This window comes from Eubalaena glacialis, chromosome 10 (assembly GCF_028564815.1).
Source record: "Eubalaena glacialis isolate mEubGla1 chromosome 10, mEubGla1.1.hap2.+ XY, whole genome shotgun sequence".
Classification (NCBI taxonomy): domain Eukaryota; kingdom Metazoa; phylum Chordata; class Mammalia; order Artiodactyla; family Balaenidae; genus Eubalaena; species Eubalaena glacialis.
In genome coordinates this window covers 113,521,649-113,540,281 of record NC_083725.1, presented here as the reverse complement: position 1 = coordinate 113,540,281, position 18,633 = coordinate 113,521,649, and the positions used below count along the sequence as shown (strand labels likewise).

The window sequence follows — 18,633 nt, the reverse complement described above, 5'->3', positions numbered from 1 at the left end:
AACCCCTCCAAGATGGACTGAACCAGGCTGCTGGCCCGATGGACAAGCAGGATACCAAGGTGGGTGCCAGGCCAGAAGCCAGCAGGAGACCAGGTCAAGAGCTCCCGGGCTCTTGGGGGATATGGGCACATGGATGGCCATGCCAGCCAGGGAACGTGGTCCCGATGTGTGCAGCCACCCAGAGGGCCCTCCCTATGTCCATAGCACCTTGGGCTCCCACAGGGCAGGTCTCAACCCTAAGTCCAGGTAATGCATAGTTACTAATGGGCACCCATGCCAGGTACCCATCCTAGGACCCCCAGAGCACAACGTGGGGATGGGCTGGAGGCCAGGAGCTCTGATTCTTGCAGAGTGCCAGCTCCTGAGCTGGCAGCTGGGGAGGGGTTGGGCGGCATTCATTGGGTCACCCAGACAAATGCTGCTTGGGGGTTATCAGTGCCAGTGGACAGGGGTTCACTGCTTCCCACAAAACATACCTGCGGACTGACCCAGGGCCTCCTGCCCAACTGGCCGGAAGCAGCCGGACAGTCTCCTGCCCCTGAGAAATCAGCTGCTCACTGAGCTGTCAGGTACGAGTTAGTTCTCTGCCCCTTGACCTCAGCCACTAGGCAAGCCGTGATCGCCACTGCATTACAGAAGGCAGGGGAGGAAATGACGAAATGGGGCTGCAGAAGATGTGACTCTTGGCTCTTCGGCTGGGGCCTGGAGGTCTGAGAACTAGATTCCCAAGTGCAAAGAGGAGTCAGAGTGTCAAGAAGGGAGTAGGTAGAGGTCATGTCAGACTAAAAAGGAACCTCCCCATTGTACAGATGGAGAGACTGAGGCTGAGGAAGGGGAAGGGACATGCTCATGGTCACAGAAGGGATATTTAGGGGTGCAGCTGGGGCTTGGACCCCATTCTCCTCACCCTCAGCACAGCGCTGAACTCCTACCTCCCTGAGCAGGATGACAGGGTGGGGGAAGCAGCGAGCTCTGTGAACGGGAGCTTGGGCTCCTGGGCGGGCGGGGGAGAGGTGGGTGAATATCTCCCTAGGTTTCCGTTCTGCTGTGATGCCATGGTGATGCCTAGAAAGATGGAGGAGGGAGGGAGGGAGGGAGAGACAAGAAAGGAAATGGGGAGGGGAGCGCAAGGAGTGACGAGCAGGGGGCATGCGGAGTGTAGAACGAGGGGCAGGGCACTTCTGATGCCACCTGGCAGAGTGAGGTCTAGGGCCCAGCCTGCTAACTGCCAGGCTCTGACATGGTCTGGCTAAAGTTGGGCAACTGGTTAAGGTCCATCAACAGTGAGAGTATGTGGCACTGATTCTAAGGCTGACGCTCCTCTTCCCGTTCAGCCGTGCGTTTATGAAAATTTAACTGATGGCTGCTGCCCTCCGCAGGGCTAGCTGGCACTCCCAGTGGTGACTGTTGAGCCTGAAAAGGTGATAAATTGTATCAGTTCACCCCTTCCTTTCCAAGGCCAGACATCAGAGCTGGAAGTTTTATGCACCTTAAATGGTGCTACCTTCAGAGAAAAATTAACCCCGGGGGAGAGAGCCACCTCTGACAGGCTGGCTTCTGGGTTAAGGCCCCAGCAGAAGGGACGGGTCAGGAGGCCTGGACAGAGGAGCGCCCTCGATGCATTTGTGAGGTCCCAGGTGCCCAGCCCCACAGCCCTCACCTCATACCTCCTTCTCCCCAATATCGTCCGTTCTCTCCAGCCAGGGTTCTGCCGACTTCCACGTCCAGAATCACAAGATGGCTTCACTCCCCCCTCCTGAATCTCTTCCCCAGCACCCCCTCATTCTCTGCCTCCCCTTCTGCTCTCCTTGGCCAGTGGTAAGATTCAGGAAGCCCTAGTGTTCAGGAATCCCTCTCCCCAGCAATCTCTCCCCTCCCCCTTCCTCTCACCAACCAGATGCCCGGCCCCCGGGGATTGGTCCAGGACGCTGGCGGTCAACAATCTGGCCTGCTCTGCTAGAGGCTCTGACCTCATCCCTTAACTCTTTGAGCCCAGGCTGATGTTTTCCTCCCCAACACTGACAGGCGCCATCCCACGCCCGTGCCTGTCCTGTTACCTCACCCGACTTCCCTGCAGCAGGTGAGGCAGGGTTTCCTTGGTCCATTTTACAGATAAGGATGTTCTTGGGTATTTTGCTCTCAAGCCAGGTAGGGCCTCACCGAGGGGACAGGGACCTGGCAGGTGAAGGGATGCAGGAACTGGACAGAGAAGAGAGACCACACTCTGGAGCCAGTTCAAACTGCCACCCCTCACCCCCGCCACTGCAGGCTCATCCTCATGCCCGAAGTCCTGAAGTCAATCAGGAGGATTCCGTGTACACATTCATGGATTTATTCCACAGATATTTACTGAGCAACTGATGTGTGCCAAGCAAAGAGCTACAGCTGGACCACCCCCTTCCCATAGCACTGTGATCATATATCACCCAGAGAGATGACAGACACTGTCACACACATACACACACACAGGCCAGATTCTGAAGGAAGGACTGATTCCTCCCTATTGGCTGATTCAAACTAGGGTTTGGCCAATCTAGCTAGTCAAAGTGGGCAAGGAGGCCATTGAGCACCCCCCAATCCCCACAGCAGTTTAGAGTAGGGGCCCAAGAGGTTAGCCCCAGAGGCAGACTACCTGGGTCCAGATCCTGACTGCATCACTGATGAGCTCTCAGGTCCTTAAGATCTGAAAGCCTCATTGCCCCTTTTGCAAGTTGAAGATAATAGAACCTACTTCCCAAGGGTTTGTAACAGGTCACTTAAATCATGTATGTAATGCTTAGAGCCATGTCTGGTTATAGTAAGCAGTCTGTAAATATTAGTTGCTGTGATAATATTAATAATATTATTAAAAGCTCCCAACAACCTTCATCAGGAAGCCACAGCCCTGGGCAGAAAAGCACCTCCTGCTTCCTTTCCACCTTCCTGTACCCCAAACACCCTCAGAGGATGAGTCCCAACCCATCCTCACAAAGACTCACCCTTATCATTTCTTATTCTCACTCAGCAATGCACACACCCTCACATACAAACACTCATCCTACAGGAGGGTGACCAGGTCGGGACAATCACTTGCCCAAGGTCACACAGCAAGACAAGAGCAGAGACGGGGCTTGAAGCAGAGGCAGTGCAAGGACTTCCTTGAGGAGTCTCCCCGCCAGGCCCTGCAATCCTCATTTACCAACTCCCCCAACCCCATGGATGTTTTCACAGAATATGCTATGCAAATACAGCTTCCAGCCCCCCTTTCAACCAGATGGCTAACCCTAAGCCCCTCCTTCGTAGAAATTCTGGAGCTGAGGCTGAACCCTGGCACCCTGACTTTCAGCCCAGAGCTCGTCCCCGCAGGGGAATCAGCCACAATCACTGGAAGCCATGTTCCTTCTCAGCCATCAACTCGCTGACCCTTCAGTAGCCTTGAAGAGGCAGAGGATTGCCCCCAATAAGGAGTTAAGGAGACTCGCCCAAGGTCACACAGCAAGGACCAGAGCAGGAACCTTCTCTGGAGCAAATTACTGTCCAAGAGGGGTTTGGGGGAGGACCCCCACTTCTGATGGTGGAGGAAGGGCAGAGTCATTGACAACCCTGTTCTTGGGCTGAATCCCAGGGTCTCCGAAGGTCCAGGGGGTGGCAAGAACCAGGGTCCAGTTCCCCAGAACTTCTGCCCTTCTTCCCCGAGCTATCCCCGATGGGAGCCCATAGGTGGGGCAGAGAGGGTCCACCAAGCGGAAAGAGCGCAGGCATTGGAGCCTGCAGGTCCCGGGCTGAGAGAAGCTAAGTGAGCCTTCAGCCTCTGCAGCCTCACCTCTGGGATGTGGTCCATTTCACAGATGAGGGTATTCTTGGCTATTTTTCAAGCTATTTTGAGATCTTGGTGCTCTCGAGCCATCTTGAGATCTTGGTTTCAGGAGCCTGTAAAATCTCCCCAGATGTCAGCCTGGTCCAACCCCTCCACTGTACAAATGAACAGTCTGGGGACCAGAGAGGGGCTGTGCCTGGGGTCCGGAGGGGAAGGGGCAGGTGAGGGTTCGCTGAGCAGTGGGTCGGAATGAGGAGATGGGAATAATAACAGAGGCCTTTGACTGAGTGTCGTTTCAGTGCCAGGCACTTTGGACACTATTATCCCCATCAGCTCAGGGATGCAGGGCTGCAGGGAAGGAAAGGTTAAGTCGTTGCCGATGATCGCACAGCTAGGAAGGGACAGCTTGGAGATTCAAACCTAGGGCTGTGGTCCGCAATGCAGGAATTAGGGTGAGGCAAGTGAGGTACTCGCCTTGGAGCAAAATTTCAAGGTGGGGGGCTCACAAAAATACCTCACTAGTCAAGATAAATAATATTGTAATGTAATATATATATTTTTTTTTAATAGCACCTTTAATTATTATTTATTTATTTATTTATTTATTTGGCTGTGTTGGGTCTTCGTTTCTGTGCGAGGGCTTCCTCTAGTTGCGGCGAGCAGGGGCCACTCTTCATCGCGGTGCGCGGGCCTCTCACTATCGTGGCCTCTCTTGTTGCAGAGCACAGGCTCCAGATGCGCAGGCTCAGTAGTTGTGGCTCACGGGCCTAGTTGCTCCGCGGCATGTGGGATCCTCCCAGACCAGGGCTCAAACCCGTGTCCCCTGCATTAGCAGGCAGATTCTCAACCGCTGCGCCACCAGGGAAGCCCTAATGTAATATTTTTAAAAATCAAATAGCAAACTACAGCGCACAGGCGGTCTGCTTTTGTAAATCAACTTTTGTCAGAACCAGGGCCAGGATTAGTGCGAGGCATGGATGATAGGGGTGTTTGTGCAAGTGTGGGGCTGGATCCTGTCTTGGTTTAAAATTGTGTTCATGATGGATGTTTTGCATTGATTTCTATTCTTTAAATATTGCATTAAAATGTTATTTTCTTGATTGACTGAGTTTGGGGCATCTCCTTAAATTTTGCACCCAAGGCAAGTGCCTCACTCCCCCCGCCCTAGTCCTAGCCCTGCTGTGGCATAAGGACCAGGTACAATGGCAGAACGCTTGGCCGCCACGTGCCCAGACAGACGGGAGGCCCCTACAGCTGTGGAGGGTATAGCCTCACATGCCCTAAAGCTCCTCTTCTGACCCAGCCTTTGCACATCTTGGCCCAGGGAGCCGCTGGGGGCTACAGAGCTGCTCCAGGGCACCCAGGGGTTGGGGGGGTGAGGCAGCACCCAGTCTAGGAGTCGGGAGACCTTGGGCTACACAGTGCCTTCTTCTCTTTTTTCTCTGGGCCTCAGTTGCTCGATTTCTGCAATGGGCACAAACAGCACTGAGTCCAGAAGATCAAAGGGACAAGAGTTGTTCAGGGTCACCTTGTCAAGGGTGGTTTCCACCAGCGGCCTCACGGGGAAAAGTCCCAGCGCCCACAGTCTGATCTCAGCCTCCCGCCCAGCGCCTGACTTTGGTTAAGGGAGGAGGATGCAACAAAACTCAGTAAGCAAGATAAATCATATTTTAATGTAATATTTCTTAGTTCAAATTGGCAAACTATGGCCCCCAGGCCGACCGTCAGTTTTTATAAATAAAGTTTCATTGGAACGTACTGCTAGGGCTCCAATCCTGGTTCCTACCTTAGCTGTGTGATCTTGTGCATATTCTCGTGCTTTTCTCAGCCTCAGTTTCTTCATCTGTAAGATGGAGAGAAAAACAACCCCTAGGTCATAGGTTCCCCATTAAGGTTAAGTGAGATAGGGCACATAAGTACTCTGAGCAGCGACTGGCCCTCAGGGACGCTAAATAACAGCAATGACCGTTATTATTAGTTACTGTTGTGCCAGTATTAGAATTTTTTTTTCTTTTGGCCGTGCCACTCGGCATGCGGGATCTTAGTTTCCCGAACGGGGATCGAACCCATGCCCCCTGCAGTGGAAGTTCAGAGCCCTAACCACTGGACCTCCAGGGAATTCCCCATAGTATTAGAAATTTTTAATCAAAGAAGCAGACACTTCTAGGCAGGAGGGAGCCCTCGTTACTACCTGTGCTAAGAGTCAATGGGAACTTAGTGCTTACCATGGAGCAGGGCTGTTCTAAGTACTTTATATCTATTGACTCTTTAAGCCTCGCAATAATTCCTCGATGTATTAGCTAGGGACTAACATTATCCCCGTTTGTCAGTTGAGGAAACCGAGGCACACAGCAGTTACATCGCTAGCGGAGACCACACACCCAGTACGTGGTGTAGCCTGGATTCAAACGCGGACAGTCTGACTCCAGAGTCTGGGTCCTTCAACCAGGATGTCACCTGTGCCCCCTCACGTGCAAATTGTCCCAGACACACAAGCACTGACAGCCACAGCTTTTCTTGCTTGTTCTGTCACACTCTGAACTCATGCTGAGAGTCGCTGTCACACACACTGACAGTACACCCCAAGTCACACACCACCGAGGCATCCATCATGCAGCGACCCCCTCACAGACTCTAGTCTCTCTGTCACAGACCAGGTCCCAAGAAACACCAGGGTTTGCTGGGTCCCTGCCCAACGTCTCTCCCTTGCAATTTTTCCAACAATACAGCCCCTGAAGTATTTTTCCAACAATACAGCCACAGCTGCAGGTAGGAGGAGACCCCAATCTCTTCAACAAACAGAAGGATGCCTGAAGCCCAGAACAGGAAGGAAGCAGCCAAAACATACAGCAGCAAGGCCGTGGCTGAGCGGTGGAGGCCTCTGCCCGGCCAGTAGTCACTAAGAGCTGTGGCTTTTCTCTCTTCCCACCCTTAGTGCCTGAGCTGGACTCCAGCTTCAGGAAAAGTCTGGGGCATCTTCTGGTTCCCCTTGCTGCCCTCCACTCAGCTGGGGCCCAGGAGCCGAGTGGGGAGGTGGAGGAGTCCTCCCATGCCTTATCTGGGGCCAGACCCCCGCTGATCTGGGAGCTGAGGCCCTCGCCCCTGCTGCCTGCTTTTACTCCGGATTGTCAGCCACCGGCAAGTGTCTGGGCCCAGCACAACGTCCCCTGCTGCCCTCACAGAGGGTCCGATCCAGCCCCAAACCGCGCACAAGCACACACATGCAGGCGCACACACACAGCACCCCTCTGCTCCCATCTCTTTCCCCTGTCTTCTCTGGAGCCCTCCCCTGCCTTCCCATCTCTCCTTATTTGATGGAAGAATCCCACCGGATCTTCACGTGCTCCGAGAGTGAGCGAGGGAAGTGGGCTCTGATCACACTCACCACCTGTGTCGCCACGGCCAGGTCTTGGAGCTGCTCGGAGCCACGGTTGCCTCAGTGAAATGGGGTCCACGAGAGACCTTCCTCCTACAAATGTTCAACAATTAAATTAGGTAATTCAGTTAAGTGCTTAGCACTGTGTCTGGCATGTAGTAACTACTCAATAAATGAGAGCTTTAATAAAATTGAGTGAAATGCTTTGAAAATTTGGCAGTCCCGTATACAAAGCGAGTCTCCCCACTCCTGCCACATGAGCAAGGCAAGCATTAGTAGCAATTTCCCGATGAGAAAATTGAGGCTCGGGGTCTGAATGGTGAAGTGGGAATGAGGGCTCAGATCTCTGGATTCCAAAGCCATCCCCGCCCCCCGCCCCGTGCTGCTGGTAAATCCATTAAAGCCTGGGAAAGTGCATTATAAGTGACGGGGTGTGGGCACCAGTAAGGGGGGTGTGACGCTGTCTGGCCTGCAGCTCTGAGAGGGCAGAGGCTTCGCTCCCAGCACCTTCCACTCTGGACTCTGGGAGACGTCCAGCAGCCCAACCCAAGCCCGTGTCCTCTCTTTTCAGGTGATGACCGCCCCCAAGGAAGGCCTGTACTGTGACTAGAGGAAGGGGCTGCCCCCCATCGACCCCACCCAGCCACCATGAATACCTCAGCCCCACCCGCCGTCAGCCCCAACATCACCGTCCTGGCACCGGGAAAGGGTCCCTGGCAAGTGGCCTTCATTGGGATCACCACGGGCCTCCTGTCACTGGCCACGGTGACGGGCAACCTGCTGGTACTCATCTCCTTCAAGGTCAACACGGAGCTCAAGACGGTCAACAACTACTTCCTGCTGAGCCTGGCCTGTGCCGACCTCATCATTGGCACCTTCTCCATGAACCTCTACACCACGTATCTGCTCATGGGCCACTGGGCTCTGGGCACGCTGGCCTGCGACCTCTGGCTGGCCCTGGACTACGTGGCCAGCAACGCCTCGGTCATGAACCTGCTGCTCATCAGCTTTGACCGCTACTTCTCCGTGACCCGGCCCCTGAGCTACCGCGCCAAGCGCACACCCCGCCGGGCGGCCCTGATGATCGGCCTGGCCTGGCTGGTTTCTTTCGTCCTCTGGGCCCCAGCCATCCTCTTCTGGCAGTACCTGGTAGGGGAGCGGACGGTGCTGGCCGGGCAGTGCTACATCCAGTTCCTCTCCCAGCCCATCATCACCTTTGGCACAGCCATGGCTGCCTTCTACCTCCCTGTCACGGTCATGTGCACGCTCTACTGGCGCATCTACCGGGAGACAGAGAACCGGGCCCGGGAGCTGGCGGCCCTGCAGGGCTCCGAGACGCCGGGGAAGGGGGGCGGCAGCAGCAGCAGCTCAGAGAGGTCCCAGCCAGGGGCTGAGGGCTCCCCGGAGACCCCTCCAGGGCGCTGCTGCCGCTGCTGCCGAGCGCCCCGGCTACTCCAGGCCTACAGCTGGAAGGAGGAGGAGGAGGAGGATGAAGGCTCCATGGAGTCCCTCACGTCCTCGGAGGGTGAGGAGCCCGGCTCCGAGGTGGTGATCAAGATGCCCATGGTGGACCCCGAGGCGCAGGCCCCCGCCAAGCAGCCGCCCCGGAGCTCCCCGAATACGGTCAAGAGGCCGACCCGGAAGGGGCGTGAGCGAGCGGGCAAGGGCCAGAAGCCCCGTGGGAAGGAGCAACTGGCCAAGCGGAAGACCTTCTCGCTGGTCAAGGAGAAGAAGGCGGCTCGGACCCTGAGCGCCATCCTGCTGGCCTTCATCCTCACCTGGACACCGTACAACATCATGGTGCTGGTGTCCACTTTCTGCAAGGACTGTGTTCCCGAGACCCTGTGGGAGCTGGGCTACTGGCTGTGCTACGTCAACAGCACCATCAACCCCATGTGCTATGCGCTCTGCAACAAAGCCTTCCGGGACACCTTCCGCCTGCTGCTGCTCTGCCGCTGGGACAAGCGTCGCTGGCGCAAGATCCCCAAGCGCCCCGGCTCTGTGCACCGCACCCCCTCCCGCCAATGCTGATGGCCCCTCGCCTGCGTCCCTCCACCCCAGGCCCCGGTGGAAAGCGGGCAGGCGCTGTGACCTCAGACCCAGGGCCCTGCTCAGGCCCCACCAGCCTTCCCAGGCCCCTAGGTCACCTTCCTGCACAGCCCAGGGAGACCCTGCCAACTTTCCAAATTTTGCTGTTCCCAGGCAGGGAGGGGCACCCAGGGAACTGGTTTTTCTGTTCCCTGCTGGGTGGGAATGGGCTGTTCACCGGGAAGAAGGCCCAGGAGGAGGATCCGGGCTTTGGCTTCCTTGTTTGTGTTTAGACAGGAAGTCCGTCCAGGGCCAGCAGTGCGGGCCAGGAGAAAGGAGGTTTAACCGTGCAGTCATCCTTGGCCCAGGGGCTGGCCTGGATTGAGTGGGAGACGGCACCCCCTGCCAGCAGGGAACTGACACCAACCACTGAGTCAGAAGCTGGGCTCAAAGGGAGCATCCCCCGCCCTCCCCGGGGACCCCCTCCCTCCCCAGGCACAGCCCACTCTGCTGGGCCCTAGGCACACTCTCTGGGATTATCCAGCCTCCCTACACATGTCCCCAGAGTGTCCCTAGGTGGGTCACCCCCAAGGCAAATGTCCAAGCATCAGCAGGACAATGACACCAGAGGGGACCAGCATGGTTAGTCACCCCGTCCAAGTCCCGAGGCAGCAGCAGGACCAGGCGCCAGGTGTCCCCACTGTCCCACTATGTCGTTTCCCTGGGAGTGAGGGGCAGGGGTGCCTGCTGTCCAGCCCCACACCTATACCCCCTGCCCCAGAGAAACCCTCGGTCCCGCCCTCCCTGGCTCACAGACGCCACCTGGATAGATCTGTTCCATCAGATCTAGCCAGGCCTCCCGCATGCTGCCTGCCTCCGGCCCCACCCCACACCGGCCTGGCCCAGCCAACAGGTTCTCTCCTGTGAGCTCCCCAATCCGACCCATGCATGGCCTCCCAGCCACCCTTATCTCCAGGCCCAGCCTGGTCCCAAATGTTCTTTCCTCCTGACCTCAGCAAGTGCTGAGTCTGTGAATAAAGCCACATAACCAGCGGGCGCTAAGGGGCCTTCTTCCCTGCGTTGGCTCTTTTTTTTTTTTTTTTTTTTTTTAATTTGGCCGCACCTCGAAGCTTGCGGGATCTTAGTTCCCTGCAGGGATGGAACTCATGTCCCCTGCAGTGGAAGCGAGGAGTCCTAACCACTGGACCACCAGGGAATTCCCTCGAGGACCTGGTCTTAAGCCAGGGCAGGAGGGGTCAGGGAGGGTCCAAGCACCGTAAGAAATGGGCCACTGCCCTGAGAGTGGTCTCAGGAGGGGCAGCACAGAGTGGCTGGATCTCTTGAAACCTGTGGGCCCAGCACCTAGGGTCCCTGGCTCAGGTGAGTAGGGCTATAGTGGGCAGAGCTGTCTCCCGGAAGCAAAGTTGCTGAGTGGTTATATTTTACTACAGTGAAAGATGCAAATTAGAGTCAGCGAAGGATGAAGGTGCACAGGCAGAGTTCAGGAGAGACCAGCTGCGAGCTTCTACTGTCCTCTCCCAGTGGAGTTATGGAGACAGCACTTAATTCTCCCAGCAACAATGAGTCACCAACCAGGAAACACAGTTTCCAGCTGCATGAAGTATTGCCAACCAGCAAAGCTGAGCCAAGTCTTGGTGTCCAGTGTTTAATGGAGGCTCCTGACCACTCATATAGCTGACCTTACTTAGTCTCCAGCCCCTCCAGAGGCTAAACTGATACCGAGAGGCCCATGGCCCCCAGATAAGCAAAGACACTCTTATCAGGCAAGATATTCCAAGGGTTTAGGGGCTGTCTCCCAGGAGCCAGGCAAGGGCCAAACCTTTCTTTGGAATGTGCGGCGTTTGGACAACCCAGACCTGCTGAGTTAATCCTTCAGTGCACAGTGCTCCTGTCCAGTAGCATCAGTATCACCTGGGAACTTATTAGATGTATAAGTTCTCAGGGTCACCCCAGATTTACTGAATCAGAAACTCTAGGGGTGGATCCGAGCCATCTGTTTCAGCAAGCCGTCCAGGTGATTGTGATGCAGGCTAAAGTTTGAGAAATGCTGGCCTAGAGGAATGAGGTCCCAGGTGGGGCTAAACCCTTACAGAGAGAGAGAGTGAAGATTCACCCCACACACAGCTGTCAGGACTCCCAGAACCCTTTGAAAAGGAAGTTTCCGAAGCTATGGGCAGGGGCAATCCACTCAAGAGGTGGACAGGACAGCCCAGCCCAGGGCTGCCAGGTGCACAGCACTGTGGAGAATGACTGTAGGACACAAAGCCCATCCCCCTCTCCCACAGCACAGCTTCCTGGATTGTCAGATCAAGACCTTGAGAGGGTCCCTCCCTGGCCACCGCTTAGCCCTGAGCCCCCTTTCGTGTTAAATGCCCTGCCCTGTGTTGAAGGCATTGGTCCTGGGACGCGGGTGAGGGGTTGCAGGGGAGACTGAGGAAGCCAAGCAGTATGGGGAGAGCGGGGGTGTTGGAACAGACTGGCTTGACCTCTACTGGAGGCCAGGAGTTGCGGGGGCGGGGGGGGGGGCGGTCAAAGCTGGTATTCGGGTGAGGAATGGGGCTAGCAGGTCACATGTGTCCCTTGTCCCAGGCACAGGCCCGTGCCCCCTCCCCTCAAGCATGTCTCTTACTTTCAGGGTCCTCAGCCCTGAAAGGGGAAGGAGTCCTCCAGGAGCCTTAAGAGGATGAGACAGACTGTAGAAAAAGCACCTCAGTGGCTTTTACCATAGGACCAGGCTGCTCGCAGGTGAAGGCCAGACACCAAGTCCATTTTCAGGCCCACACCTTTCCCTTCTCCTCCAGCCTGGGTTTCTAAAAGAGTCCAGAGTCCCATCGCCCCAGCCCAGGGAGAAGAAACAGGGCTTGGAGAAAGGAATAGGGGTGGGGGAGAGTGTGCAATCCAAGAAGGCTTCCCAGAGATGGGGTCTGTGCCCCGAAAGCCTCTGAAGCAAGATTCCTGCAGAGCCAGCGGCCAGAAGTTGGAGGAGATGGCTGGAGCCCGACAGGAGAGGATGGCTGGACATGGCATCGTCCACCCCAAACACTGCACCCCCTCCCGCCTTGAGGGAATACTTCTCTGCCCCAGAAACAAGGGCGTTTTGTGCCAGAGCAGGAAGTAGGGAAAGAATAGGGTGGTTTTGTGAATGCCACCTCCTCCCGCTACCGGGCTGGAGCAGACCTAGAGAAGCGGGCGAGTTAGGAGTACTTCTCCTCCCGCCGGCCCCCCACCCTCTCCATTCCCATCGTGTCGCCTTAGCGCCATCTGCAGGTAGTCAAGGGAATAGCCCTGCCTAGAAAGGAGGCACTTAGAACCGGCCTGGACTGCTTCCCAGAGAATAGGAAGGACAACAGGACAAATGATAGAGTAGATCGTCTTGGCCACCTAAGCTCCTACCTCCACACCTCAGCAGGAACCCTAGGTCCCCGAAGGATCAGCTCACTTGGCTGATACTACTCTGAGGCAGGCCCTACCTCTGTCCAGTATGCCAACCTCACCAGGCAACTAGGAGATGGATGAGGGGAGACTGGCATCTACGGACAACGCCATATTCTCCTGGGCCTCTCCCAGAACTGGTGCTGACCAAATTGTAAATTCTCCCAGGTAGCTGCTCACCTTTTTTTTTTTTTTTTCTTTAATTATTTTTGGCTGCGTTGGGTCTTCGTTGCTACGCACGGGTTTTCTCTAGTTGTGGAGAGCGGGGGCTACTCTTCATTGCAGTGCACAGGCTTCTCATTGCGGTGGCTTCTCTTGTTGTGGAGCATGGGCTCTAGGCACGTGGACTTCAGTAGTTGTGGTGTGCGGGCTCAGTAGTTGTGGCTCGCGGGCTCTAGAGCTCAGGCTCTGTAGTTGTGGCGCACGGGCTTAGTTGCTCCGCAGCATGTGGGATCTTCCCGGACCGGGGCTTGAACCTGTGTCCCCTGCACTGGCAGGCGGATTCTTAACCACTGCGCCACCAGGGAAGTCCCCTGCTCACCTTTATAGCACAAAAGCCTTTTGAATGCCAGTGCCCCACACCAGCCTCCAGCCTCTAAAGAGTTTGAGGTGATGCCTTTGTTCTTAGCATCTTTGGTGACACCCACAAACTGTGTAACTCCACGAATCAGACTCTCACACAAAGTAGGCCTGAAAACTGTTCTCACTCTTCCCTCCTGGCCCCTGTACTTCCCCTGCCCCCCAGTTCCACTCCTCATCTTGGTATTTCTGGCCTGACTAGCACCACCATTCATGCAGTGCTCAACCCAGAAATCTGAATATTTCCCAAATTCATTCAGTTTTCTCCATCCCCCTGCTCCCCTCTGTCACTATCCTAACACAGGCCTCTTGCCTGAAATGCTAATAATCACTTAATTCAGGGGTGAGCAAATTTTTTCCATAAAAGGCCAGATAGTAAGTATTTGAGGCTCTGTGAGCCAAGAGGCAAAATGAAGGATATTTTTTTAGGTACTTGTATATTATACAGTCTCTGTCACAACTCTGCCATTAGGGTCAAAAGCAGCCATGAACAACACATAAGTAAATGAACATGGCTGTGCTCCAGTAAAACTTGATTTGAATTTCACTGAGATTTGAATTTCATATAGTTTTCCTATGACACAAAATATTACTCTTCTTTTGATTTGCTTTTCAGCTATTTAAAAATGCAAAATCCATTCTTAGCTCACAGGGGATACAGACCCACAGGCCATAGTTTGCCCACCCCTGCCTAAATCGGTCCCACCCCCATCCATTCGCCATGCTTCAGCCAAAGGGCTTTTGCCAACACACAGATCTGACACTGTCAATTCCTTGCTAACAGCTAGCCAATAACAGCTTGAGTTTTTTTTTTTTTTTTGGCTTCGGTGGGTCTTCGTTGCTGCGCATGGGCTTTCTCTAGTTGCGGCCAGCAGGGGCTACTCTTCGTTGTGTTGTGCGTGCTTCTCATTGTGGTGGCTTCTCTTGTTGCGGAGCACGGGCTCTAGGCATGTGGGCTTCAGTAGTTGTGGCACACGGGCTCAGCAGTTGTGGCACACAGGCTTAGTTGCTCCGCGGCATGTGGGATCTTCCCGGACCAGAGCTCGAACCCTTGTCCCCTCCATTGGCAGGCGGATTCTTAACCACTGTGCCACCAGAGAAGTCCCAACAGCTTGAGATTAAAAAGCAAGCTCCTTAGCCTCCAACAACCTTCACATTAAGACCTGCTTCCTTCTTCAGCTGCTTCTGTCTGTGACACCTCACCCCACAGACCCTACTCCAGCCTCTGAAATTCTCCTGGTCCTCACACAGACCAAGTTCATTCCATGTGTTTACTCCTCTGCTTGGAGTATTCTCACCCTAAAAAGGAAAAAGTTCTGTTTCCTTTACGCTCTACTCACAAACCTTCTGACACTAAATATGTGGGGGGTTTTTTTCCCACACCAACCAATTCTCCAGCATGAGCCGGGGGTGTCCTACGATTCAATTCCGAAAATATCTACCTGAAATTTACATCAGATCCTACAAGTTAAGGACTCAGTCCCACAAGACAGCCCACGCTTCAGACGCCAGTCCCAAGTAGTGGGTCCCAAGGTTACCCACACTTCTCTCTGCTTTGGCTATAAATCGGAGGTTCCATGACCCCACTTCAGGTTTCATAATTTGCTGTGCTGTTCACAGAACTCAGGGAAACACTTACATTTACCAGTTATATAATAAAGGATATGATAAAGGATACAGATGAACAGTCAGATGAAGAGTTACAAAGGGCGAGGTCCAAAGGGTCCCAAGTGTGGGAGCATCTGTATCTGTGGAGTTGGGATGCACCACCCTCCCGGCACATGGATGTGTTCACCAACCCAGAAGCTCTACGAACCCCAAATTTTAGGGATTTTTATGGAGGCCTCACCATGTAGGTGTGATCGATTGTTAATTAACTCAATCTCTAGCCCCTCTCCCCTCCCTGGAGGATGAGGCGTGGGGCTGAAAGTTCCAAGCATCTAATCACGGCTTGGTCTTTCTGATGAGCAGGCCCCTTCCTAGAGCCATCCAGGACTTGTCTAGAGTCCCCTCAATAGAACAAAAGACACTCCTCCTTATCACCCAGGAAGCTCTAAGGGATTTAGGAGCTCTGTGTCAGGAACCAGGATCGAAAACCAAATACTAGAACAGAAGATGCTCCTAGCACCCCTATCACTCAGGAAATTACAAGGCAAGAGTTTGGGAGCCACAGTTTGTGAACTTGGACAAATCGCTTTATTATTCCAATCCCCAGTTTCCTCATCTGTAAAAGACATATACTCATGCTGGGCCTGTCGCATATGAAACACTCAGGAAGCACTGGCTTTCTCCCCACCGCCTGCAGTGGGTGAAAGCATTTCACTTTCCCTTTCTCATGCTCCTCTGCCTCTGCCCAGCCAAGTGGTGGGGGGTGGGGGGGGTGCGGGGCGGGGGGGGGGGACACACGTTACACCACAGCCCCTCAGGATCAGTAAAGTACTGGACACATTGTCTGTGACATAGTAGACAATAAATGATCATTAGTATATTATATTTCTGCTTATTATTATATCTTGCCTTAGACAACTGGGAACCAGACAGGAAGCCCATAGGTTTCTCTGACTCCTATTAGCATTCTTCCCCTCTGACATGTGAACAAACTCTCTTTTTGAATCTTTTTTTTTTGCTGCTCTGGGTCTTTGTTGTGGCACGCAGGCTTAGTTGCTCCGCGACACGTGGGATCTTAGTTCCCCAACCAGGGATCGAACCCGCGTCCCCGGCATTGGAAGGCAGATTCTTAACCACTGGACCACCAGGGAAGTCCCTCTTATTGAATCTTAAAAATCCCTCGAGATGGATGTTATTGTCCCGTGTCATCCCCACCCCCACCCCCGTCTGTGACATAATAAGGAATATGTATGTGGTCTTTGTCCCCAGTTCCTGACACAGAGCTTCTAAAACCCTTGGAATTTCCTGAGCGATAGAGGTGAGAGGAGTGTCTTTGGTTATTCACAATGAGCCTGTTTCAACCTTACCTGAGTTTGTGCTAATGAGGGCACTCTGTGTGTGTGGGGGGGGGGGGTAGCTAGATAGCTTCAGGATGGGGGTTGATTACCAGAAGAATCCACCATGTGAATAGAGGGTTGGAATTTTCAGCCCCACCACAGACCTCCGGGGAGACTGAGTTGATCACTAATGGGCAATGACGTCTTCAATCACGCCTATGCAATGGAACCTCTGTAAAAGCCGCTGAACAGCAGAGTTCAGAGAGCTTCCAGGTCGGTGTACACAGCAAGGTGCTGGGAGGGTGACTCGCACAGGGAGGGCATAGAAGCTCCGCACACGCACACCTTCCCTCCCCCATACCTTGCCCCGTGCATCTCTTCTGTTTGGCTGTTCCTGAGTTGTATCCTTTCTAATAAACTGGTAGTACTATGTAAAGCACTTTCCTGAGTTGAGTGGTCCTGGTTGTCTCTAGTTGTCCTAAAGAATAACTGGACCTGAGGAGGGAGTTGTGGGAACACTCTGAATTTATAGTACCCGTGACAACCTGGGACTTGTAACTGGCACCTCAAATGGGGACAAGTCTTGGGGGAACAAGCCCTTAACTCGTGGTGTCTGTGCTAACTCCTGGTAGATAGTGTCAGAGTTGAATTGAATTGTAGGACCCCCAGTTAGTGTCCAGAGAATTGGTTGGAGTGAGGGGGGAAAAAACAACACATAAACACACACAAACACACGCGCGTGGTGTCAGAAGTGTTGTGTAAAAACAGTTCAGACTATATCACAAATGAGGAAACTGAGGTTAAGATGTTTCATCTGGATAGAGCAAGGAGTCCGTCCCCCAGATGATCTTCAAACCCATGCTCTCCTCCTCTTAACCCTGACTGCCACCCCACCTGGGTGACTCACTCAACTTATCAGCGCTGCTGGCATGCTCTCTTCAGCCCCAGGGACCTCACTCTCCACTTCACGTCAGTCAGCCACACCCAGTCCTCAGCTGCCCCTTCTTCCAGAGCTTAACCTCCAATGTCCTCACTCCTGCTCCCCGGCCCCGCCAGGCCCTGTCCTTTTTCTCCCAGTCCTTCAACCCTCTCCCCTGCCATGGATTTTCCTTGAACCGTGCCCTCTTTCATCCACACCACAAATATCCACGATCCCCCAGCCCCTTGCTTCCACTGCAAACTCACCACCCCGGACCAACCCCACCAGCCATCCATCTTCCCTGGTCCTACACAGGGGCAGTCAAGCACTGCTGGGAAAAAAGTCCTGCCACCTTGCAGTTTGGCACCAGAATCAATGCAGGGTTCCTGACCTCAGCCAATGGGCCTCATGGTGCCATCTCACCACCCTGGTACTTGTCCTCAGTCAGCTCCCTTGCCTTATTCCCAAAGGTGTTCTCAGCTTTCCCCTTCTCTCCTCATTCTCCTCTCCTCTTTCCCTACCCTCCGTGCTCACAAGTGACCTTGCCTCCCTTGTGTTCATTTAAACGAGCTAAGACTCAAACTCTGTTTAAGAAATCTTGCAGTCACTGCAGCAATTATTTTACCTCCCGCACGTGGGAGAATAGGCATGTGCCAGTGCCCCCCGTCTGGCTTCACAAAAAACTCACAGGTATTTATACCTTTTACAAAACAGAGATGTGAATTTAAATATTATTGCCAGGGCGACACATTATTAAGGAAGACAAGCAATCAGAATTACAAGCTTTTCAAAAGTTAAAGGTTACTTTCACAGGACAAAGCAACAGTCTCTTAAATTTGATTGTTTGACAAGACTCCCTTGTTAGAAATAACATTTGCAAGGATGGTCTTATGATTCAGAAAAGAATCTACTTTTATTTCTGCTGCTTCAGAAGAAGACAGAGGAACATCTTCTCCTTATCATACTGAGATTTTTTTTTTCTTTTCTTTTCTTTTTTTTTTTTTTTTTGCCACCATGTTAAGGGGCCTGGAGTTTTCAAGGCCAAGTGCTGAAATTCCATTAGTTAGCACCAAGAGAAACAAAGTCAGGTCTGAAGCAGACTGTTCACACTGCCTGGCAATCTATCTACATTTCCCTCAGACGGTGGCCCTACCATTCCACTTCAGCAGGGCTGGTCCAACTCCAGTGTGCATGAGTCATCTGGCACTAAAATGCAGATTCAGATTCCGATTCAAGAGGTCTGGGGTGGGGGAGTTGTGTGATGGTGTAGTGGTTAGGACCCCAGGCTTTCACTGCCGTGGCCTGGGTTCAATCCCTGGCCAGGGAACTTAGATGCCACAAGCCGAATGGTGTGGCCAAAAAAACAAAAAGAGGTCTGGGGTGGGCCTGAGATTCTGCATTTCCAACAAGTAGATGATGTACTTAGTCCCAAACAGACACTGTGAATAGTGTCCTGGATATTTATTCATACTTCCTCCCCCTCCTCAAATCTCCAACACTTAGGAGGCCCCAGTCTGAACTCTCAGCTATTGACCGT

At 53.6% G+C, this 18,633-nt stretch overlaps 1 protein-coding gene across 1 annotated transcript; it reads left to right on the top strand.

Annotated features, from left to right (window-relative positions):
* The first annotated feature begins 7,820 nt into the window (after positions 1 to 7,820).
* On the top strand, positions 7,821 to 9,251 carry CHRM1 (cholinergic receptor muscarinic 1). The gene has a single exon (XM_061203523.1). The coding sequence runs from the start codon at positions 7,821 to 7,823 to the stop codon at positions 9,201 to 9,203; it is 1,383 nt and encodes a 460-aa protein (XP_061059506.1). The 3' UTR covers positions 9,204 to 9,251.
* Positions 9,252 to 18,633: the final 9,382 nt, after the last annotated feature.

Bases quoted from the DNA above. Each gene is read 5' to 3' on its own strand.
- CHRM1 (XM_061203523.1), top strand. From the start codon at position 7,821: ATGAATACCTCAGCCCCACCCGCCGTCAGCCCCAACATCACCGTCCTG.